At 38.3% G+C, this 26,105-nt stretch overlaps 1 protein-coding gene across 10 annotated transcripts in view; it reads right to left on the bottom strand.

Moving 5' to 3' along the window:
• UTRN (utrophin) overlaps positions 1-26,105 on the bottom strand; it is a 567,941-nt gene that overhangs the window by 22,829 nt on the left and 519,007 nt on the right. For 9 of the 10 annotated variants that reach the window (XM_055433618.2, XM_055433617.2, XM_055433621.2 and 6 more), the window contains 4 exons: positions 14,466-14,602; positions 8,455-8,493; positions 8,163-8,228; positions 5,977-6,042 (listed from right to left, as the gene is read on the bottom strand). In XM_055433618.2, coding sequence (XP_055289593.2) covers positions 5,977-6,042; positions 8,163-8,228; positions 8,455-8,493; positions 14,466-14,602 — 308 coding nt within the window. The remainder of the gene's footprint in view (positions 1-5,976; positions 6,043-8,162; positions 8,229-8,454; positions 8,494-14,465; positions 14,603-26,105) is intronic. The other variant, XM_055433622.2, reaches the window with a different exon arrangement.

Below are 26,105 nucleotides of genomic sequence, written 5' to 3'. Positions count from 1 at the left end.
GGGAGGTTGGGCACAGCAGATGTTGAGCTACCAAATCTTCCTGGGTCTGGACTGTGAAGCTGGAGCACAGATGGACATGAGCAGAAGCAGAACAAGGACAGAGGGACTGGAAGGATCTGTGGATGCTCTGACCCTCCCACCTCCCCCACTGCAGGAAGCTCTCCCTTCCCACACCAGCTGAGGCAGTGAAGTGAGGCAGTCAGGCATGGTGCCTGTGCTTGGAGCCAGGATGCCTGAGTCCGAATCTCAGCTCCACCACTGACGACAAGACCCTGGGCAACCTGTTCACCTTGTGGGGTACTGATTTCCTCCTCTATAAAGTGGTGTAATGAGAACAAGAGCATCATGGACAACTGAATCAGCAACAGTGGCAAAGTGCTCAGAACAGTGCCTGCCCAGCTCTAGCGTGCGTGCATGCTCAGTTGCTTCAGTTGTGTCCAACTCTTTGAGACCTTATGGACTGTAGCCCACCAGGCTCCTCTGTCCATGGGGATTCTCCAGGCAAGAATACTGGAGTAGGTTGCCATTTCCTTCTTCAGGGGATCTTCCCAACCTAGGGATCAAACACATGTCTCCTGCACTTCCTGCACTGCAGGCAGATTCTTTACCACTGAGTCACCAGGGAAGCCCTGCCTGGCTCTTAGGAATCCCTATATCAAGGAGGAGATGTTGGTTGTTTTTACACCATTACCATTATTATTCAAGAGATATTTACTAATATTTCTACACCCTTGCTTGGAATAACAAAAACCTCAACTCAAGAGGGCCTAGGGGAAAGGTGGACAATTCAAGAGAGAGAAAAATTCCAAAAATTATAGTGGAAGTTTACTGACATACAATTTTTGGCTTAAGGCACTCTGAGTTGTTTTTTTTAACCCTTCCCAACAACAATAAAAATTACTAGTGATCTCCCTGGTGGCACAGATGGTAAAGCATCTGCCTACAATGTGGGAGACCCAGGTTCAATCCCTGGGTCTGGAAGATCCCCTGGAGAAGGAAATGGCAACCCACCTCAGTACTCTTGCCTGGAAAATCCCATGGATGGAGGAGCATGGTAGGCTACAGTCCGTGGGGTCACAAAGAGTCGGACACGACTGAGCGGCTTCACTTTCACTTTCAACAACAATAAAAATTACTGGTACCTTGGGATTTAAATTGCTAATAGCGATGTTGGTTGCCTCAAGACAGATCTGAGAGTAAAGCAGAAGAGCCAAGCCTGCCTTAAAAAGCCACTGATCCCTCATTCAGAAGTTGGCAATATTATTACGTGGCACTGAATACTGTCATCTATTGTCTTTGGGGATTGTATCAGGATCCTACCAATGCCAGAGCCTTAAGAAACTTCCAGGTAAAGGCCAGGGTGTTAAGAGTATGTTACACATATGTGTGTGTGCTAAGTAGCTTCAGTTGTGCCCGACTCTTTGTGATGCTATGGACTGTAGCCTGCCAGGCTCCTCTGTCCATCGGATTCTTCAGGCAAGAATACCAGAGTGGGTTGCCGTGCCCGCTTTCAGGGGATCTTTCTGACCCATGGATTGAACCTGCATCTCTTAAGCCTCTTGCATTGGTGGACAGGTTCTTTACCACTAGCGCCACCTGCGAAGCTCATATTGCACATATACTTCCTGCTACTATAATAAGGTCCTGTAAGAAACAGATAAGCTTTGATCCAAGCCAAAAGCAAAGAAAGAACAACACTGTATCTTGTTAAGGGCAGCAAACATTTCTTACTGTATCCTATGATCCAAGATGCTAAATTATTAGATGGGAGACTTAGCAGGAGAGCCAGAAAAATAGTAGGTTTCATTCTTAACCCTGCTCTCATGAGGAGCACTGTCAATTCAAAGGAGGGAATAGTCAACCTCATTGCGATGAGCTATCCATTGGAAGAAAAGATATTTATTATCATAATACTTATTCACTTTGTCAATAATGCCAATTAAAATGAAAATATTTGGGGCTTCCCTGGTGGCAAAGTTGTAAAGAATCTGCCTATAATTCAGAAGACGCAGGTTCAATGGCTGGATTGGGAAGATCCCCTGGAGAAGGAAAAGGCAATCTGCTCCAGTGTTCTTGCCTGGGAAATCCCATGGACAGAGGAGCCTGGTGGGCTATAGTTCACGGGGTTGCAAAAGATTTGAACATGACTTAGTGACTAAACAAAAACAATGAATTTTGTCAAACCACTGGACTTTAGGTCCAAAGTAGGACTTTGAAGGTTGAGTCCTTGTTAGTGTTCTCACTTGAATGACCCCTGCATGTTCACAGGAAAAGACCCCCAAAATACACAGTAGTTTAAAGTGTGGAAGAGCAAAGGACTTCCAGATTGGCTTTATCAAAGTAAGACTTCTTAAAATATTCATAAAAATACTAATGTATCAGTAACCAGACAACAATTTCTCTTCAGTGATTTATGCATTCTTACACTATCCAAATAGGAAAAGGAGTACGTCAATATTGTCACCATGCTTATTTAACTTATATGCAGAGTACATCATGAGGAACGCTGGGCTGGAATAAGGACAAGCTGGAATCAAGATTGCTGGGAGAAATATCAATAACCTCAGATATGCAGATGACACTACCCTTATGGCAGAAAGTGAAGAGGAACTCAAAAGCCTCTTGATGAAAGTGAAAGAGGAGAGTGAAAAGGTTGGCTTGAAGCTCAACATTCAGAAAACAAAGATCATGGCATCTGGTCCCATCATCTGGTCCACTGGAAAAACAGTGGAAGTGTCAGACTTTATGTTTTTGGGCTCCAAAATCACTGCAGATGCTGATTGCAGCCAGGAAATTAAAAGACGCTTACTCCTTGGAAGGAAAGTTATGACCAACCTTGATAGTATATTAAAAAGCAGAGACATTACTTTGCCAACAAAGGTCCGTCTAGTCAAGGCTATGGTTTTTCCAGTGGTCATGTATGGATGTGAGAGCTGGACTGTGAAGAAAGCTGAGAGCTGAAGAATTAATGCTTTTGAATTGTGGTGTTGGAGAAGACTCTTGAGAGTTTCTTGTACTGCAAGGAGATCCAACCAGTCCATTCTAAAGGAGCTCAATCCTGGGTGTTCATTGGAAGGACTGATGCTAAAGCTGAAACTGCAATACTTTGGCCACCTCATGTGACGAGTTGACTCACTGGAAAAGAGTCTGATGCTGGGAAGGATTGGGGGCGGGAGGAGAAGGGGACGACAGAGAATGAGATGGCTGGATGGCATCACTGACTCTGTGGACATGAGTTTGAATGAACTCCGGGAGTTGGTGATGGACAGGGAGGCCTGGCGTGCTGTGATTCATGGGGTCGCGGAGAGTCGGACACGACTGAGCGACTGAACTGAACTGAACTGAACACTATTCATTTAATCTCCCATAAAAGGGAAAATTTGCTTCCTTGCCTTTTCCAGTACCTCGAGGCCATCACATTCCTTCACGTTCAAAGCCAGCAGTGTAGCATCCGTAAAATCTCTTTGTATCTCACCTCTGCTCCCATGGTTACCTCGCCTATCCCAAGCTCTGACTCTCCCCCTTCTTATGAAGACCCTTGCGGCTACACTGGGCCCACCCAGATAACCCAGGCTAATCTCCCCATCTCAAAATCCTTAATTTAGTCACTTGTGCAAAGTCCCTCTTGCCATGTAAAGTCACAGTCATAGGTGTCAGGGATTAGGATGTGGACCTCTTTGGGGGCCTATTATTCTTTCTATTTTAAATGCCCTCACCATGTTCCTCCTCTGTGGGAACACTTATCCATCTCCCTGCTAGCCCGTAAGATTCCTGAAGACAGCATCGACCTTTACAGAACTGGGCACATGTCAGGGGTGTGCTGCTAAGTGTTTACCAGCAGGTTCTCTACAAGATAAATATATAAATGGCTCTGCTTTGTAGCATTTTTAATTTTTATGGTTTAAATACTTTCAGTATGGCCAATTTAAACTAATGACTTCACTGAATATAGAGTTGAAAAAAGATACATAGTGGCACACCACCTGACACCCAAAGAACACAGGTAATAGTAAAATGAGGTAAAATAACTAAGACGTGATGAGTTCTGAGTATTACTTTTATTATTCAGTTCAGTTCAGTCGCTCAGTCGTGTCTGACTCTTTGCGACCCCATGAATCACAGCACGCCAGGCCTCCCTGTCCATCACCAACTCCCGGAGTTTACCCAAACTAATGTCCTTTGAGTCGGTGATGCTATCTAGCCATCTCATTCTCTGTTGTCCCCTTCTCCTCCTGCCCCCAATCCCTCCCAGCATCAGAGTCTTTACCAGTGAATCAACTCTGTTGGTTTGCAAGTATATACATGGGCTTCCCAGGTGGCACTAGTGGTAAAGAACCTGCTAGCCAATGCAGGAGATGTAAGAGACACGGGTTCAATTCTTGGGTCAGGAAGATCCCCTGGAGAGGGCATGGCAATCCACTCCAGTGTTCTTGCCTGGAGAATTCCATGGACAGAGAAGTCTGGCGGGCTATAGTCCATAGGTATATATAAATGAATTTTAATAATGTCTTTGTTTAATAGGCAGCTTACAAACTTCTTGAAAATTTAACAACCAGCTCTCACAACTGCCTCCAGCACACCACTGCAACGTAGGCATGCAATAAGTATTTTTTTGGATGGAAGAATGAGTTAATATATCTCTTGACAGTATATTAAAATGTATTCAGCTGTTAGTCATATGATTATTTTGTCATTTCTCAGACATTAGTGCTAAATTTAAAAATCAATAGTGCCTTTTCTAGTTTGAAAATAGGATATACTAAATTTGATTATTGCCTTTACTTGGATCACAAGATGAAAAACACATTTAAAGAATTTAAGTTTGGTTTTAATTAGTATTTTTAAATTTTGTTTAATCCTTTAGCTATTTCTCAACCTTGATGGAAAATATGTTGATTAACTGCTTTATAAGAAATACATACTAGGAGTTTAAATATGAAACAAGCATTATGAATGCTATTACCTTGGTTTGGGAATTGTTCCAAACACACAGTACATTAATAATAATGTATAAGTCACTACTGTATTGTTATAAAGTACTAACTTGCTATTGTTTGAAATTGAAAATTGAAAAATCTCCTGAGAACTTTTATTTATAAGCTTAATGATAGTAAAACAATTTTAAAAAAATATTGACCAGGAGACATTTCATGTTAGAGTACCTTAGGTATTTCAACTTGGCTGTCTCTATGATCTTTTTTAGTATAAAATACCTAAAAACCAAGTTCGACAACTTTTCTGGCAACCTAGAGCTTCCCACCAGATCCAAACCACAGCGACTGGGTGAGTCAACTAAACTCGACACTACTGAAATCACAGACACCATTTAGAATTGAAAATGTTAATTCCAAGGTGGTGGAGGGTGGGAAAAGCTGTAAAAGCAAGATGGCACATGACAGTGGGATAATCAGAGATAAAATATCTGCCAAGAAAGGTTTTTAAAAGCATTCTAAAGTTAATGAGGCTTTTCCTAGTTGTTAATAAAATCAAATTATTGGCAGAGGAGTTAACACTTTCCAGTGAAGGGTAAGGAGTTGACGTCCAAGCCTGTGTAGGTCATAACTATTAAATGGCAGAGATTATGGAGAAAATATGAGCACACAGAAGGAAAAGAATTTTACAGAATGGCACATATTCTATAGAATTACATCTGTTAAATTAACAAGAAATAACAGATAAATGGAATGAATATCTATACCTGTATTTATAAATAAATCAATATGATTTTCCTAGGGCAGACGAATAGCCAAATATAGGATTTTCTTCAGTAACTTATATGAAACTAAATAAATAAACATATCCAATTTATACTATCATGGCTTGAAACCATAAAATCTATGTAGACGTTTTTATAACCACACTTATCAATTTTGATTTGGATCAAAATTCAGAGCCACAGTCAATGAAGATTACTTCCGACAGCCATAATATAAGAACCAGCTTTCCAAGGCAGCACTAATTTCATGATTTACTTACACACTTCCTGTGGTAGAGCTGCTATCAGTGAGGAAAGATCCATTAGTCCTTTCCATTTGGGCCAGTCTGTAAAATGAAAATAAAGAGGTTGGAGAATGTGGCCATATAGGGTATAGTTGATTGGTACAGCCTCAGTGTTTCTTCAGTTCAGTTCAGTTCAGTTCAGTCGCTCAGTCGTGTCCGACTCTCCGCGACCCCATGAATCACAGCACGCCAGGCCTCCTTGTCCATCACCAACTCCCGGAGTTCACTCAAACTCATGTCCACAGAGTCGGTGATGCCACCCAGCCATCTCATTCTCGGTCATCCCCTTCTCCTCCCACCCCCAACCTTTCCCAGCATCAGAGTCTTTTCTAGTGAGTCAACTCGTCACATGAGGTGGCCAAAGTATTGCAGTTTCAGCTTCAGCATCAGTCCCTCCAATGAACACCCAGGATCGATCTCCCTTAGAATGGACTGGTTGGATCTCCTTGCGGTACAAGGGACTCTCAAGAGTCTTCTCCAACACCAGTGTTTCTTAAACTGTCCTAATTCTCACAAAATCCAGAACAGCTCAAACTCCCTACCAAGACTTTGAAATGAAAACAACATCTAATGTTGAGCTCTGTTTCTATCACCACCGCCATGAGGCCTAAAGACTTCTATTTTACATTATGTTATGTAGTTTCCTAGTGGACCTAGTTTCCTAGTTGATCTCTCAGACTCTTAAGTCAGTCAGTCTTCACTCGCTCACACATCTGATTATGTCCCTCCTCCTCTCATGGTTAAAGATTCTCCATAACGCCTCTTTACCAAAGGACAGGATCTTACTCCTTAGCAAGTGAAAGTGAAAGTCGCTCAGTTGTGTCCAACTCTTTGCAACCCCATGGACTATACAGTCCATGGAATTCTCCAGGCCAGAATTCTGGAGTGGGTAGCCTTTCCCTTCTCCAGTGGATCTTCTCAACCCAGGGATGGGACCCAGGTCTCCCACACTGCAGGCAGACTCCTTACCAGCTGAGCCACAAAGGAAACTCAGGAATACTGGAGTGGGTAGCCTATCCCTTCTCCAGTGGATCTTCCTGACCCAGGAATCCTGCATTGCAGGTGGATTCTCTGCCAACTGAGCTATCAGGGAAGCCCATCCTTAGCAAGTTGGCCCCACATTACTGGACTTCAGCTTCTGTCCCTTCACTTTGCCTTGTCCTTTCCCCTTTCTCTACTTGCAATTCTTTAAAACTGTATTCTTTCTGAGCTCAATGCTTTTAAGCATGTTTTTCTACTTTTTCCTGAAATTTCTACTTGGCCTAGACTCAGCTCAAATGTTACTGTTTTTATGATGTTGCTTGAACTATAGCCTTTTATTTATTATTTTTCTCAGGTGTTATATTTGTCCTTAAGATTTTTCACACTTTTTAAAAAAACTTTTCATTTTATTTTGAAGTACAGCTGATTAACAATATTGTGATAGTTTCAGGTGGACAGCAAAGGGACTCAGCCATACATATACATGTATCCACCCTCCTTCAAACTCTCTTCCCATCCCCACTGCCATGTAACATTGAGTCGAGTTCCCTGTGCTATATAGGAGGTCCTTGTCGGTTATCCATCTTAAATACAGTAGTGTGTACATGTTTATCCTAAATTCTCTGACTGTCCCATCCCATCATCCTTCCCCTCAGCAACCATAGGTTGAACTATAACCTTTTAAAGCATAGCCAGTTACTAGCACTGTCAATGCCTAGTACATATTTGTTTGTATAAAAGTTTATACAACCCAATAAGACCAGCTTATACTTTTATATTGTTTGGGAACTCCAAAAAAAACCTCTATGGTAAAGTATTAGCATAGATTTAATTACATATTGTAATTCATATGTACACCATCTCCTGAGAACACTTTCAATACTTTCATTCATTGAAACTAGGTTACATTATCTAAATCCTGTTTGTACAGTATTTGCATTCTCATGAGCTCACTAATCACATCCCATGGAGAGTTACTCAGTAGAATATATTGCAAGGGTTTGGTAAAATGAAAATTACAGTATAGAAAGATGAAAGCCCAGATTTCAACTATAATAGAATCACTACTCCTGCAAAACTATATCTCTTAAATCAAGGCATGTGAGTGATATAAGATTAATACAAAAAGAGATACATTCTGGGTGGCAGTGCAGTGGAGGGATCCCAGCAAAGTTTCTTACCGTGTAGCATACTGTTCTATTCTTGAATGGGTATCATCATGAAACAGCTGAGGAGACTGTGAAGGGCTGGAAGAGAGAAAGCAAAGAAACAGTTTTATGCCCAAATATTGACAGATGTTACTATTAGGAATGTTAGCTTAGTTAAATAATGAATTTGACATGCAAACAAACCACTAGGATTGTTACCCAGGAGGCAGAACTATTATTTTAGGATAAGAGTTTAGTAATCACCCCATGCTAGTAAAACTGATCAGAATATCCGTCTTGTGCATATGGAGCTGTGGATACTCACTCATAGTGCTCTGGCCACATACTGATGAGTGTGATAGGACTGTAAAGAGGGCAGAGGGAGACAAAAGTCATAGAAAAAACACTTTAGAGCAATTTAAGACAAAAGTGGTCGGTCGGAGGGTGTGGGGTGGGTTACAGTCTCAATAGTCTCCCACGCCTGCATTTGGTTGCCCTGAGGTCCACTATGAAAGAAGTCAAAACAAACAGAAATGACGGTTTATTCTAGAAAAGATGCTATGTATTCAAGTGCCTGCAGGGACCTTTCCACAGATATTATAGGATATTTGTTATAGACAGCAAACACATTTAAATACTCTGATTGGAAAAAGAAAGAGAAACAAATAGCTCAAAATTATGGGATAATTTAAAAAATAATTCTTCATAATGTACTGGACAGAGGTGCAATCATATTTTTGTTTTTCCTGCAGAAGAAGCTTGATCAGAAAGGAAAAGGTAAATACCAAGGACTACATTATATATTAATGGCAGAGTTGCAATAAAATGAGAATGTTCTGAATCTTTGCTCAATTTTATTTATTATTTTTCAAAAACATATTTTCCTAGCTGCAGCACATGGCATGTGGGATCTTAGTTCCCTGACCGGGAATGGAACCTGCGCCACTTGCATTGGACACCTGAAGTCTTAACCACTGAACCACCAGGGAAGTCCCCTTTGCCCAATTTTAAGTAAAATCCAAATAAAGGTGTACACAGAATATCTCAACGTCACAGATACACTGAAAAAAGATACAGCCTAGATGCTCTCCTCTACACCTGGCCAAAATTCTCAATTATCCATAAACTGAAAGCAACATTGCTAGATCATGATGCACTTTTATCAAACAAAATGCTATCCAGAAGTTCTGTCTAAGAAACTGATAAAAGGAACACTGTCTACAAGAATCAGAGCTTGAGATTGGAACTTGATTATTCAATATCATTCCTAGGCCTGGAGATATACTCCAATCTCACAGCACTGCCTAGAAAACCCCAAGTCTGTAAGAAATTTCATTTGAAAACAAATGATCCTAATTAAAGTTTAGTTCAAACCCTAACCCTTTTTTACTGGAGGTGCGGGGAGGTGTGGGGGAATACTGATGAATGTGGAAATTTAAAAGCCTAAAGAAAATTAGTTGTCTAATTAAATAAAGTCTCCTGCAAAAGCTAATGCTGGTTGAAACAAAGAAGAAGGATAATTTATTCTAGATCTACTTGATTCTCCTATTTCTATTATAGATACATACTTAAGAAAAAGTTAATGATCTCATTATCTCCCACTGAGAAGCAAAAGTTGATGTCTGCAAAGCGAAGATTAAAAGATGATGGAAATTCATCTTATTGGTGTGGAAAACTGAGATTCTTTGGAATTATTTCAAAAAAGGCATTTATCTGGTCTGTGTTTGTCAGAACATTTATACTGTAAATAGACTTAATTACCCATGTATAAAATAGACACAACAATGAAACAAAACAGTATTATTCAATAGTCTTTTCATATCACTACTTTTCGTTAACTCTGAAATACAGATCTTAAGTGTCAGATAAATGATTTTCTATACACTTTCCCTGGTGGCTCAGATGGTAAAGAATCTGCCTGCAATGCAGGAGACCTGGGTTCAATCTCTGGTTCGGAAGATCCCCTGGAGAAGGGAAAGGTTTCCCATTCCAGTATTCTTGCTTGGAGAATTCCAAGGACAGAGGAGCCTGGCAGGCTATTGTCCATGGGATCATAAAGAGTCAGATGACTGAGAGAGACTAACACTTTCAACACTTTCTAAAAAACATAGGAACTGCCCCAGAGATCATTTCTAAAATTCAAGTATACAACATTTGCTGTGATCTTTAAATGTAAGAAAAATACGTGTGTATATATATATATATATATATATATATTTTTTAAACCTTAATTGAACTCAGAAAAGCTTTGTGAAACTGCTTGACTGGTTCCTGTAAAGTTAATTCAGTTAGTACAATAGTGATTCATTGAACTAAGATAAGAATGGCAGAGGTAAAAAGCTGAACTGAAGAGTGTCTCAAAAGAGACGCTTCTTTATGTATTGTGAAAATTTGAGAAAAGATTAAAAAGAAAAAACTTTAGGCTTTATTGACTTCAAAGTACTTAGATTTGTAGAAAATATATTAACTGATAAGCTTTTTCATTTAATTCCAGAAGAAGAAAACTGGGCAATACTCTCCCTGAATTGTTAGAATCCATGATTAAAGGGGGTTAAGAAAAGACCAATCTCTATGTTAGCCCGGACTTCACAATGCTGCCTCTCAACTGCGTTCCAGAGTGGTGTCTGAACAGGGTTTTTGGCTAATCACACACTAATATGCAAGACTCTACTAAATATACCTAATGTTACAGGAAATATAATCCAGACTTTCTCTGAAGAATTTAGAGACTTTTCAGTGCCTTAAATTCTCAGCAGACTTCTCACACTTCCCGTCTGTTTGCCTTCTGAAGTCCATTTGTCACAGAGCAGGGGTCCCGGCTGCTCTAACAGATAAAGCTTCAATGCCCCCTCCCTCCTGCTCTTGAAGACTACAAACATCTTCACTGCTTTACAAGGCTGATCATGATCTGCTTCCTGCTTTCCTTTCCACTCCCATTTCTCGTCACAATTCTCAACTTCCCATTCCAGTTTCCAAAACAGGGTTGTCTTTCGGCTTTTGAAAATGTTTGCCTTGCTGGGAAACTCTGCCTCTCCTCCCCGGGTAGCAAACACTGAGTTTTTGCCCCTATTCATCTTTCAGTTTGGGGATGAACTGTCACTTCTTCCTGGTCCAATGCTCCCACAATCATAATTGCACTTACTATGAGATGGTTCTTGCTATCGTACGAACTTAAAAAACCAAGAAACTCACCTATTCCACTTTGACCAATACACGCGGTAGTGGTGGTTGTTTAGTCGCTAAGTTGTGTCCGACTATTGTGACCCCATGCACTGCAGCCCACTAGGCTCCTCTGTCCATGGGATTTTCCAGGCCAAAATACCAGAGTGGCTTGCCGTTTCCTTCTCCAGGGGATCTTCCCAACCCATGGATCCAACCCAGGTCTTCTGCATTGCAGGAGAATTCACTACCAATTGAGCCACCAAGGAAGTCCAACCAATACCAGGGAGAGGTGCCTATTTTATTCCTTTTAATTTTCAGGGAAACTAAACTACCTTTTTAGCCAATAAATCTCACTCAAGTCTCAAATTACTTTGTCACCCTTTGAGCTTGTTTCTCAGGTTTATTTTCAATGGTAATAACTCTTTCATCAAGCTCTACTCATTTATTTTGATTTATTTTTGTGAAAAAAATCTTGCATAGTTATAAAATTAATAGAATAAACCTAAGCATGGGATTGTTTAATAATAACTAATTTTCCCATAAATCCCCTCCACGCATGCAGGTATAATTACTGGATAAGGAATAAGACATTACATTTTGCAGGGATGAAACAGAAAGAAGCAAAAGGAAATTCTAATCAGCTTCATAAATAACTTCAATACATTTACCACTTCACCGGTTTTTCTCCAATGTTCTCCTCACACAAATAGGAGAATAAATGAAATAAAAGTTTTTACTACCTACTCACATAAATTGTTACACCAGAAGATTAAGTGGCCCTGTACTAGAAAGGGCTCAGTAGAAAAATGAACTATACCGACTCCAAGAATACGTTCTAGGATTAAAAAAGGAAGAAAATCTGCCCAATGTATCCAGTAGCTCATAAATCTTTTTCAAAAAAGGATCTGATGACATCTGATTCAATCTTACACTCCTTTTCTCTCATTTTCCTCTCACTGAAAATGCTGGTACATTCATCTTTGATGAAATGAAGCATCTTCAGAGTTACAGCCAAAAATCATAGCACAAAATTATTTGGCACACACTTTTCTGTTCTCTTTTCCTTTAACTGAATCACTCAGAATTATTAACGGCAGTCATTATTTTGACAGTGAAAGGCAAATTATCAAAATTGCTTAAAAGCAACTTAAAAGATCTCTCTGTATGACTCATACAAGGGATGTAGCTATTTGGAACATAAAATGCCAATGGTTTATCCAAAGAGTCAAGAGCACATCACTATTTCAAATCTATCAAATTATCTTGCAAATAAAACCACTGCGTGATAATTTTATGCTTCAGGCACTTACACTAAAGGTTATTTAGATCTGACACCAAGATAGGCAAAATTTTATCTTTATTAGGTATTCAGCATAGTTAAACTATATATTAGACAGCAAAACAAATAAGAATGTATTATCACATACCTTTAGAAAGAAAGGGAAAAAAATCTAGTCGCAAAAAAAGACAGGATCAAAAATACACCTTTCTTTATAGATTTTAAGTATTGTGGGCAGATTCTTTACCAGCTGAGTCACTAGGGAAGCCCAAGTATACTGGAGTGGGTAGCCTATCCCTTCTCCAGTGGATCTTTCCGATCCAGGAATTGAACTGGGGTCTCCTGCGTTGCAGGCAGATTCTTTACCAGCCAAGCTACCAGGGAATCCCAAGTATTTCAATAGTGTGCTTTAAATTAAAATCATTTCAATAAAATTTCTTCTAAAATGTACTGCAGAAAAAAATGACTGGGAGGCATATATCTTAATTGTATGGAATTTGATATCAAGCAAAGTTATCAAGGTTTGAAGTTTTTGGTATGCTTTAAATGAGTATGTGGTATTTTTGGACCTATCTACATATACAGCCACATTGTATTTCTTTCTTCTTGCACATCATAATATTACCTATGGAGGGATAAAAATACCCACTTTACTTTGTCTGTAGTCTTCCTTTTATTTCTTAGTAGTTCAACAAACTAAAAATAAAATTCATATAAATGTAGCAAAGCCCTTGGTCCAAACGGTTTTATATGGAAAAAAAAATTGGACTAAATAGTCTATCCCTTTGTTTTGACATCTCTGAGACACAGACTGTCATAATACACTGGACTGCTACTGTTCTCTGACTATCTCTCATAGACACAAATAATTTAACTGTGAGTTTTGAAGGTTAAATGTCAACACATTTTTATAGTTCTTACTTCAGTTTTCTTTACTGTATAATGTAGAAAACTCCACACTTCAGAGCTTCTCTTCTGTAGTTACTTGAGAAGGAATATTTCTGTAACTAAACTCCACTATTCTTTATGACTAGGCACTCTGGTGATGATTAGCAATAAAACTTAATTTTCCCCTAGATTCAAGCACAAGAAAATTGCCTTGGCAGGCATATTTATGCTGATATTTCAAAAAAAAGCAATTCAAAGATTTAAAATCATATTTATTTTGATCTTGACATATAATTGCTTAGTAATTTAAATTTTGTTCTTGCATTTATTCTGGCTCATTTTAAAATTTCTTTTCATTTCAGGCTATAAACTATTATCCTTCATTTTATAATCCCAAAGTAATTTTGCAATCTGAAACTTTGTTTCATTTATGTTTGTAAACTTAAATGATATACTTTTAAGAAAACTTTGTCTATTACAGGTTCTATTTAAAGCTATCTCATTTTGCTGCCATGTTCAAGAAAAAAAGAAATTAGAAACGCAATGTGAGATTTTGATGAGATTTCATATAGATATATATCTGAAGCAAGGAATTAAACATTATTAATAAACATTAAAATAAGTAAAATGAGTGTAAAACATATAAGAAATAGTAAAAAAAAAATCCCACAAAAAGGGAAAAATGGAAAATAAAGTAATGAAAGAGCATAAATACAACAATTTGCTTAAAGTATTTTTAAGAGTAAAAGATGACCAGTGCAAAGGCAGACACATTATTACATATTTCAAAAGTTTAGGAAAACATGCAAAATTAAACCTGTACTGTCAAAAACAGTCAAAATTCATGTTGCAAAGACTGATTCCAAGTTTATTTTACCTCTTTGTAGATGAAACATTTTACCAAAACACAGCTCTTTGGGTATCAGATTTATCTTTTGTCACTAATATAAAAGTATCAGGTATAAGAGCATATACAGATACAAGTTTAATAGTAAAATTAAACTTACGTCTCTAAGTTGTCACCTTCAAGAACTGTCTGGACAGGCAGGTAGCCAAGCCGAGGATGTTTGGCAAAGTATTTCTTCGATCTGAACTTATTCTTTAGCACCTTTGTGAAGTCCCGTACATCTTCCCCAGATGTTGTCTATGAGGTTGAAAATAATTACACTTTTCTCATTAAAATGGAAGGAGACAACTATCTGCAATCAAATTAGAGCAGATATAAACTGATGCAATTAAATGACAACACTTTCAGTAGTTTTATGTATTTTTGGAATAGCACACAAGGTCATGAGAACACATGGCAATCAAGACTCATCATTAAATATTTCCAGCAATTAGCTTATAATTTTTAATTTTCTGTTGAGAATAGGCAATAAGTTTATCATTTCCCCAATATGTTAAAATCAAATTTGGCAATGTTATTCATTGATTCCTGTCACTAAAAAAGCTGCAATTTGCTATTAAACACTTGGTGATGATGTATGCTGGATATTATATGATTTCAGCTAAGTAATGAGGCACACACATCCTCATAATTCACCTATATTTGTATATGTATATATATGCTGTTACTGCTGCTAAGTCGCATCAATCGTGTCCGACTCTGTGCGACCCCATAGATGGCAGCCCACCCAGCTTCCCCATCCCTGGGATTCTCCAGGCAAGAACACTGGAGTGGGTTGCCATTTCCTTCTCCAATGCATGAAAGTGAAAAGTGAAAGTGAAGTTGCTCATTCGTGTCCGACTCTTTGTGACCCCATGAACTGCAGCCTTCCAGGCTCCTCCGTCCATGGGATTTTCCAGGCAAGAGTACTGGAGTGGGGTGCCATTGCCTTCTCTGATGTATATATATATATCTTCTGTACCGACTTCACAGAAGCCAGCACAAATTGTAGTCTAGAAAAGGAGAAAGCAGTACACAAGAGAGAAAGACCAGGGCCATGCTGGTTCTCTGTACTGCAAGGAATACTATCAGATTCTTTGTTCTTTCCCACCCAGACATATGTATAATTATTTGACACGGGACTTTCCAGGTGGTACAGAGGTAAAGAATCTGCCTGCAATGCAGGAAGTGTGGGTTCAATCCCTGGGTCATGAAGATCCCCTGGAGTAGGAAACACCTACCCACTCTAGCATTCTTGCCTGGAGAATTTCATGGATACAGTCCATGGGGTCGCAAAGCGTCAGATATGACTAAGTGACTGAAGCGCGCGCACACACACACACACACACACAGAGAGCATGCATTTGACATGGACTAAATTACTAATGGTGATATAAAATGTGACTTTTTAAAAAAAGCATTTCAATATGATTAATTAATATAATCATTTAGGGTGAGGTGGGCTGAAATCAACCCTCATCCATTCAACTCATTTCATACACTGTTCTCTGAGCCAGTTTTCTACTCTCTTATCATCTATTCTACTTTTTATTTAGAATATGTTAAACAGACATCAACTTTGGACCTTCTGAAAATATATTCAAAAATACTGATCTGCTCAGAAATGAACAGGAACCTTGGTCAGCTGACTCTTAGTTGATTCTCTCTTCTACAGCTAGACAGACCTCACTTGTTACAAAACAAAACCAGAGAACTTTTCTACATTAATAAACTGAGTGCTCAACAGACTGACCTACCTGCCACCTGCTCCCCCCAGCCTTGCACCCTCCTCAGTCTGTCTTTTCCCTCCTGACAAGCATGCCCTGGATACACACAAACTTGTTTTGCTCAGAAGCTTAATAAAATATTATTTTTTGAAACAACTGAGTTGAGTCAATCCTTACATGCTTTTGTTACTTTCTATTTGCTCTCATGCCACCTAAATATGTTTTCTTCTAGTGAACAATTAAGGGAATTTTTGATTCTCTATGGAGAAGGTAATGGCAACCCACTTCAGTATTCCTGCCTGGAGAATCCCATAGACAGAGGAGCCTGGTGGGCTACAGTCCCTGGGGTCACAAGAGTCGGACACGACCTAGCGACTAAACAACTACTACTACTACTACTTGATTCTCTAACCTTGCAGAGCAGAGAGATAACAAAAATCAGCCCAAGCTCTGTATACATCAGTTTTCTCTTTATTTAAAAGAATATGTATAGCATGCAAAGCCCACGTTATCACCGGACCTTGCTATCAGACCCACAATGTCAAATCTTTTACTGAATAACAAAAAACAAACTATATAATACCTGCATTATATAGATACAGACCCTCCCAAATACAAAGTGTAGAAAATAAGCTACTAATGGGGAAAAAAAAAGAATCCAAGGCACTCTATACAGAGAAAAGGGCTGCTATGAGATGCTGGTTTGGGGATATTTATCTCTAACCAAGCTGAACAGGGGAGAGGAGCAGATCACAGCTGGGAATAAAGAAGGCAATATTTAGAGACACAATGCCTGGTCCTGAGAATAAAGCCAAAGGATATATCACTGCTATAAAGGACATTTGGACTTTCAGCAAAGGGTATCACAGTCACAGGTCGTTAAGTTTATAGATATGCTTATCCTGAATGTTTTGGTAAAAAGAGAAAAAAAAAGGAAGAAGCTTTCCATGATAGAAATACAAAAAGAAGGCCCCATGCAAGAATAAGCATTTATGACCCAATTTATTTCTGTGTCTGCTCTTAACACATTGTTAATATACAAGAAGATAAGGAAGTAATGGCCTCCAGGTTTTACTTGGTCTATTTTCATCTGGCAATAAAAGAATTTATATTGTTCGGATCAGTGATTTTCAAGCCATATCCAGGTCTCTAACTCAGGCAACCCTGAGTGGGTGGGTGGAAGAAAGGCCAGGTGGGCAGGGCACCAGGCCACTTCCCCAGTCTGCCTCCTCCAGGACAGCCTACAATACAGGGCCCTTAGGTATATTCATGGTGGTAAGCAACCATCACCACTATCTAATTCTAGAATAGCATCATCACCTCAAAAAGAAAGAAAGCCGGTACCCATTAGCAATCATTCCCGCCCCCACTACCACCCCCATCTCCTCCCCTCAGCCCCTGGCAACCGCTAATCTACTTTCTGTTTCTATGGACATGTCTATTCTGGACATTTCTTATAAATGGAATCATATAATATATTGTTTTCTGTGACTGACTTCTTTCACTAAGCATAATGTTCTTCTAGCTGATCTCTATTTGGGTTTCAATGTGAACTCTTGATGGGGAAAAAAATGACATATCATTTAAAAGTACAAGTCCCATTCCACACCACACATTCTTTAGGTAAAGACATTCACGATATGGAAGAAGAAAGCAAAACCAGACAACCAATAAAAACCCTTCTCTCTCCCACCAGAAAACATACAAAAAAACAACTACCTGCCTCCCAAAAAGTTATAGAAGGGGTTTCTGATAATACTCAAGTTTTATTTTTAGAAAAAAATGAGTGCATTCTCATATAGAGAATGTTAATGAGGAGAATGTGCCCTTGTAATCTAAGGGCACTAAATTTGCTATCACCATAAACTTTACACAACATTAAAAGAGAAAGTGAAAAGTAATTCATCCCACAGGAATGTGATTCCTCAGTTGAGATAGAACCAAGAAAATGAATTATGCCTATTTTCTCACCAAAAAAGTTTAAAATATATTTGCACATATGTGGTCTAATTTGCTATCTAATGATAGTACCTAATATTTCTCTGTTTGAAGGTGCTTGAGCAACAGTTGGTTAAAAGCTCAAACAGGACCACCCACCTAACATAATCAATATCATCAAACTCAACTCCATCTCCATGCTAGTATGGAAAGTTATTCTTTTTTAAGCAAACAGCTATTGATAATGTGATGTGAAGATGAAATTGAAAGGATCATTCATTACTACACAAATTATCCAGCATTTTAACTTATCCATGCATTTCCTGAAAGACTAGGTTTTCATTTATTGTTCTAAGCAAAGAAATAAAAAGAACAAAAGATTTTGTAGATCTCAGTAGATGCAATGAGGGTGATGTATTAGCACAGAAGTCTCACCTTACAAACAGCTTTCCTTGAATTTCTTTTTACTATCAAGTGTGATGAGACCATCACCACTTTTTTGACCCAAAAGGAAAGTGATACTAAGGCTTAGAGAGGTTCAGATCAAGAAGGTCAGGAAAACTTGCAAACCTGCGTCTGTTCACCAGACTGGCACTGTGTCATCTCTCTTAAGAAAAACTAAACAGTTTTAAGTTTTGTAAGAAAAAGAAGTCACAGCCATTGATTAAACTATTATAATATTCTGAATTTCCCCTTTATTTTACATAAAGTCCTACTAAGATACCCTGTGGCTGATTTTTACAAAATTTATATTGAAATGTCACTTTCTAATTTTAAATTGCATATCTAAGAAATGTTCAGTGTAAGTACAATTAGAAAAAAATACACATGAAAGAGAAAAAAGAAACATTAAAATTACCAGTTCTTCTGTCACCCAGAGATAATCAGTCTTAAAATGTTTGGTACTGGATCGATTTATTTTTAATCCTTTTTATGGCAAAATAAAACACACATATATAAAACTATACATAACAGACATATGGTTTAATAAAATAAATTATATGGTAAATACCATCAAGTCAGGAAATTGAACTTTGTTGGACATTCCAGTTACAACCCCTCCCTACCTCCATAAAACCATCATCCTCATTTTTGTAACAATAATTTCCTTGTGTTTTAAAAGTAGTTTTATCACTCCAATGTCTATCCTTAGATACTACAGTTTAGCTCATTTAAAATAATATGATATATTTAAAGTCACTTTTAGTCTACCAGATTTCTTCTTCATACTGTCCACTTTCTTACAACTTAACTGTTGGAAACACAGGCAATTCGAACAGTAGCATTTCTATTGTCTAGAGTTTGCTGGTTGCACATTTTTGGTGCAGTTTAGCCTGTTCCTTTGGGTATCCTGCAAATTGGCAGCTGGATCCACAGAATACATAAGACTCAGGTTGGCAAGATTATTGGTGGTGTTTCATAGGATTATAGGAAACACGTGATGTCTGGTCATCTCTATTATGTACTCCTAGCACCTTTCATGCTAAATGCCTATATCCATCCAATGAGGACTTTTATTTGGTGGTATTCTATCATTCATTTTTAGTTTAAAAAATTAAAGACATCCTCCCTTTCTGTTTAATTACTCAGTAGTACAGTACAAGAAAGGCAAGATTACGTGTTTTTCTCTTTTATTGACCACTTTGTTCTGTAATGGATTGGTTTCATATCATCTTCCAAAGATGACCAATTTTCAGATTGTTTCAAAATATCATTATGAATTTACAGATAATATATTTAAGAGTTTTCACCTATTGATGAAAGGGTCAATTACAGTTGACCCTTGCACAACATGGGTTTGAACTGCGTGGGTCCACTCATATACAATTTTGTTCACTGAATATGCGCGATAGCACTACACAAGCTATGAATAAGGAGGATCCACTGTAATGCATTTTCCACTGTTCGGAGGGTCAGTACTCCGAACCCGTGAGCTGTTCAAGGGTTAATTATAGTATCATTACTGAAGCTCAAACTGTCCCATCTTTGGCCTGTAGGGGCCTCTTCCTGGTTGTCCTGTTTAAGTTCTACTAAGCTGTGTGTATGTTTTATGACCCTATGGACTGTAGCCCGTCAGGCTCCTTAGTCCATGGAATTCTCAGTCAAGAATACTGGAGTGGGTAGCCATTCCCTTCTCCAGGGGATCTTCCTGACCCAGGGACCAAACCCAGGTCTTATGCTTTGCAGGCAGACTCTTTACCATCTGTAAAAATGTATTTAATGTTGTTAATCCATCAGTCCCTAGGATGTTATTGTAGTTATCTGAAGTCTGGTCTCTAAAAAATTGCCCAAGAAGTGTTCATAGGACCAATATTACCTGAGTTCTTACATGTTGATGACAGATTTCCCGTGTTCTTTGCTAGTTACTAGAAAGTTGGATTTTCTAGATATAAAATCCTTGGCTCATATATTTTTCCCTTGAGTTTCTTAAGTATGTTCCTCCATTTTCATTTGTATAAAGCATTGGTATTGAAAAGTCTGATGGTTGTTTAATTTTCTTTCTTTTCTAATTCAGTTCTTCCTTTTGTTTAAATGACCAAAAGACTTTGTTTTACTTCAAAGACCAGTAATTTTACCAGGATATCCCCTAGTGTTGGAGATCTCAGGCATAATATACTCTCTTTCAGTATAGAGATTCACTTTTTCTTTTTTTTGGAGAGTGGAAAGATTTTTCTCTAAAAAATAATTTTGCAAGTAAATTGATTAGTTTTCCTTATTTCCTGGGATTTTTATTAATAGTGCTTGTTCTACTTTACCTTGGGTTTCTTCTTCATGGACTCATATTGTCCATATTTTCTGTTTTTTCTTTTCTTTTATGACTATCTTCAATGTTTGTCATTTTCTCTTGATTCTTTATGTTGCTTTCTTTACTTCTCTTTGAGTTTTTCTTTTTTTGCTATACAGTATATTCTCATTAGTTATGTTTTATACACAGTATCAGCAGTGTATATGTGTCAATCCCAATCTCCCAATTCAACCCCCTCTACCCCCCTCCCCCCAGCTGCTTTCCCCTTGGTATGCTTACATTTGTTCTCTACCTCTGTGTCTCTATTAACTTTTCTTTGAGCTTTAAAGTTCGCCTCTTACTCATCCTCTATTTTTTTATGGTGTTTATGTGCTCTGTTTATTAAGACTAAAATTAATTAGTTTTAACTTTCGAAATTATTCTTCTTTTATTTCTTATTTTTTCCTGAGTTCTATCACCCCAAATATGACAAAGGGGCATACCAATCAGTTGTCAAAGTTACCTGAAAACAGCCAGTGCCAGAAGAATACTCTGACCCTCTCTTTGTCCCCCTAAAAGCAGGAAATCGTCTCCCATGTAAAAGGTAGTCTCCCTGCACCAGGAGGGACTGCTGCTGCTGCTGCTGCTAAGTCGCTTCAGTCGTGTCCGACTCTGTGCGACCCCACAGATGGCAGCCCACCAGGCCCCGCCGTCCCTGGGATTTTCCAGGCAAGAACACTGGAGTAGGTTGCCATTTCCTCGCAACCATAGACTGAAGCCTACCAGGCTCCTCCGTCCATGGGATTTTCCAGGCAAGAGTACTGGAGTGGGTTGCCATTGCCTTCTCCGACCAGGAGGGACAGAGACATCCTTATCAATGGAAAGAGGACTTCAAGGCCGAGAAAGCTGTATAAACCATCTGCTTAGATGCTTCACTAATTGGTACCCAAGACTAAATTTCTTTGCGTTGTCAGTTCTTCACAAAGTTATTTTGCTGGTGTTTGCTTGTCTTAAAGGTACAGAAGCTGCCTGCTTAGGTCACTTCTTTGAGTCTCTAATATGCACAAAATTAACATCAGATTTTCTCCTGTTAATCTATCTCATGTCAATTTAATTATTAGACCAGTCAGAAGAATCTAGAAAAAGAAGAGGTAAATTCTTTTCCCTCCCCAACAATCTTGCAAGTTTTGTGACTGGTGTGGCTTGTTACCACCTGGATTTATTTTGGGGATATCTCACTACCTAGTTTTGTTGTAAATATTATCCAGAGGTTTGGTATTGCTGTCTATCTGCTATGTCTCTTTTTATGTAACTACTTTACTAATGGGAAGAAAATGGCAAAGGCAAATAGACTGACAAACTCTGAAGCCATTGCTACCACCATCTCCCCCAAATCCTTCTGGATTGATTTGTAACAATTAAGTAAGAACACATATTCAAACAAGGACTGTCATTCAAACTGTCATTTTTGGAAATCTAACGAAGGTGTGTCACTGTGAAAAACATTTTAAAACTGAACCTAGATAGACAAGTGGGTACTTATGTTTTCTTTGACTACTATGCTGCTATTAAGTAGCAGTGAGATAATAATGAAAACTGATTTGGATAATAACAAGTAATTAGTTCTTGACTTGGTCCCTACCAACTCGTACAAATCAATTATTTAAAATGTGTTGCTGAATTATAAAAGGTAGCCTGCAGTAACTCTCTACCAAAACCCCCAATACTCCTGTGTAAGCGGGACATGAGATGATTTTTAACTCTTGAATTTTATTTCAAAAAACAAAACTATATTCATTTTAAATCTTCTAAAAATTTCTTTGGTCAATTCATAACTTGGGATAGCAGTATTATCTAATTCTTTACCAAATACTCCCAATATCATATTTTTAACTACATATATGCATAAGTTATAGGCAGAGGAAAACAGACTAGAACAAGGAGGAAAATCAAGGTTACATAAGAAACAATATGATCGTTGGCACATGAATAGAATAATTAAATAATACTATTTAGGTCATGCACAAGTACAAAAACCACTGTTGAACAAGATTCTTACCAGCAAGATTTACTTCTTAAATATAGTCAATAGTCTCAAATGACAGATGCAAAATGTAAAAAGTACATTGCATTATCATAGGGCTAATCTTAAAGACATTCTAATAGTTTTTTAAAAAATGAAAAACAACCTCTCAGTTTTGCTTTAAGTTTCAATGATTTCAACAAGTTGAAATTCAGACACACTGAATTCTATAGGTAGGATGAAATTTGTAAGAAAAGCTTCAGAGCATTCTCAGTTCTAATGGAAAAATATGAAACTAAAATATTAGCATTAAAAAAATCATCAAGGGGTCAAGAATAAGTAGGGTAAATGAGTCATCCAAACAATAGATTTTGTTCAAATGTCACCTTAAAAGTGAACCATGCAATCTAAATGCACTCAACTTACTGGAAATACAGTGTAGACTGCGCAAGAACTAAAAAACCACTGAGGATGCTGAAGTCAGAGAAACAGCAATGATGCTGCGTTTCTAGCTACTGGCAGCATCCCAAGTCTCATCCGAAGAAGGAAGACTGCCAGAAACAAACTGCACTAACTCACTGGAGAGCTTTCCAAAGAATGAATCTGCATTTTCTACAGTTGATGTTTATAGTCCTACAAATACATTGATGTTGACAGGAGTGGGGAGGGGTCGACAAAACAACCATTTCTAGTTTTTTTCCTTTGTTATTTTTGTTTGTTTCTTGCCAGTGACATATTGTTTGTAAAGAAAAGAGTGATTTCACTTTTAGCTTTAAAAAGAAAACTTTTTCTGTTTTTTTCAGTAGGAAACTGATTTTTCTATACCTCTAAAAACACTGAAAATATGAAATTTAATTTTACCCCATATGTTAACCAATAGTGAGAAGAACGTTCTTGAACCTGTTGCTTTAAAAGTAACATACACTTTCTAAAAAATGCAATACATTCTAAGTGTTGCTAACTCTTAATAGACTGTTACCTATCCTCTCTTCTCACCAGGAACTCAACCTGACTATCAGAACAAACTAGTCCTGTCCAAACCCAGCATGTAAGTGAGAATTTTGCCTTGATTCCACTCCCAACAATTTGAATGCTGGAAGTAGCTGATGTTGCCGACTTTGCTAGAAATAAAATTTTACAAATATCTCATCCCTTCTCCCTGAGCTAACATGACTCTCAAAACATCTTCCTGTGTGGGCTACCGCTTCAGTTCCTGATGACTGTATTTACCAATGAGTAAGCACTCTATTCACTTTCCCAATGTGGATCAGGCCACTGTCCACAGATGCACACAGTCACTATCTTTTATTTATTTTTTTCCCTTTTAGCTGTTAGTGTGGATTCTGTATTTTACTTATGAACACATTCCCCTACATCTTGTTCATAACTGCAATTTCAACCTTTCTTTTTCAGTGAATACTGATGCTCCCAAGACAATACCATCTCCCCTACAATCCTTTCCATCACGGACTATACAATCAAAGAACAAGAATAAAGGAGGTCTGTGCCATTTCCCCCTTAGCCTCAGCCTTGGTGTCTATGACCAATATGCCTATCTGCTCCCCTTTGACTGCTCTTGGCTAGATGCAGCTATCATCGGTCACTTCTTTCTAGAGATATACTTATGATCTTCTAACTGCCATCTCCTCTCTAAAACCTCCTATATGGCACTTCTATCATACACTAGGGGCTGGCCCCACCTCGGGCTTCATTCTAACTCAAAACATCTTTCAAACCTGAATTTTTAATTCAAAAAACCTTTCAATAACTCAAACCTTCAGGGTCTTGCTCCTACTTCTTGCCCCCATTATCTTGATCTAGAGCCCCCAAACCCCTTTGGTTTCTTCAGCATGAAGTTAGCCCAAATCAATTCTAGTTATCATTAACACCTGTGAATTACACACTGCCTTGGCCTTCAATTCTACCTGATACTGCTACTGCTAAGTCACTTCAGTCGTGTCCGACTCTGTGTGACCCCATAGAGGGAAGCCCACCAGGCTCCCCCGTCCCTGGGATTCTCCAGGCAAGAACACTGGAGTGGGTTGCCATTTCCTTCTCCAATGTGTGAAAGTGAAAAGTGAAAGTGAAGTCGCTCAGTTGTGTCCGACCCCTAGCGACCCCATGGACTGCAGCCTACCAGGCTCCTCCATCCATGGGATTTTCTAGGCAAGAGTACTGGAGTGGCTTGCCATTGCCTTCTCCGTCAATTCTACCTACCATCCTTTAATTCCAAACTCACTAAGCAATGATGGAATCACAGGCTGCAAATCCTTGCCAACCAACCTCAGCTGCACTCTTTAGCGACGGAGCAACTTACTTACCTCTTGGTGATTCATGCTTGCCTCCAGTAGCGTTTCCAAATGTTTTGCTTTCTCATTCATATTTAACCCTATCCAGCTTCTCTCACAGAGAAGGCAATGGCACCCCACCCCAGTACTCTTGCCTGGAAAATCCCATGGACGGAGGAGCCTGGTAGGCTGCAGTGCACGGGGTCGCACGAAGTCAGATACAACTGAGCGACTTCACTTTCACTTTCATGCATTGGAGAAGGCAATGGCAACCCACTCCAGTGTTCTTGCCTGGAGAATCCCAGGGACGGCGGAGCCTGGTGGGCTGCCGTCTATGGGGTCGCACAGAGTCGGACACGACTGAAGCGACTTAGCAGCAGCAGCAGCAGCTTCTCTCACGGTCAGTTATTGCATGAACTCTCATAAATCATACATGAAATACATCATCCCCCTCTCTAATTTAAAGAACTATCTACTGTATGTCCTAACATAAAAATGTTTCTAATTGGAATTAAATTTGGTTACTTACAACAGAGAACATAGACTTTTTTAAAAAAATCAAATTATGGTAATTTTCACTGTGAAATTAAATGATCATTAACTCATTCCAATAAACAAAAAACTTAAAATTTGAGTATTTTTCATATAAAATGTAACTATTTTAAAAAATCAATGTTAATCCAGAATTCAAACATACAGTACACAGGTAACAAGAAAAATATGTGAGTATCATCTTAGTCCATAAGCTTAAAAAATTTTATATATAGTCCTGTTGAATTTATCTACATAAAAACCTTTTTTCTCTCTTTTGTTATATTTTTTCTATATCTCTAGTAACAAGCAAAATGCCTGGTATACTCAACAAATATAATATTCCAGCAAGCATACAGAAAACACTGTTTGTTAATGAGTTAAACTGTATATATATTTCCCAAATATAAATAAATCATGCCACTGACTTTAAACAAATCACTTACTTTCTCTAAGACTGAGTCATTTTTAAAAAATGAGGATGAGTTAGGTATTTTCTTAGACTCTTTCCAGCTTTAATACTCTATAA

Source organism: Moschus berezovskii, chromosome 10 (assembly GCF_049115385.1).
Source record: "Moschus berezovskii isolate FMDL1 chromosome 10, NW_MosBer_1.0, whole genome shotgun sequence".
Taxonomy (NCBI): Eukaryota; Metazoa; Chordata; class Mammalia; order Artiodactyla; family Moschidae; genus Moschus; species Moschus berezovskii.
The sequence above is the reverse complement of the archived record's forward strand: the minus strand, read 5'-3'. Positions and strand labels throughout refer to the sequence as shown.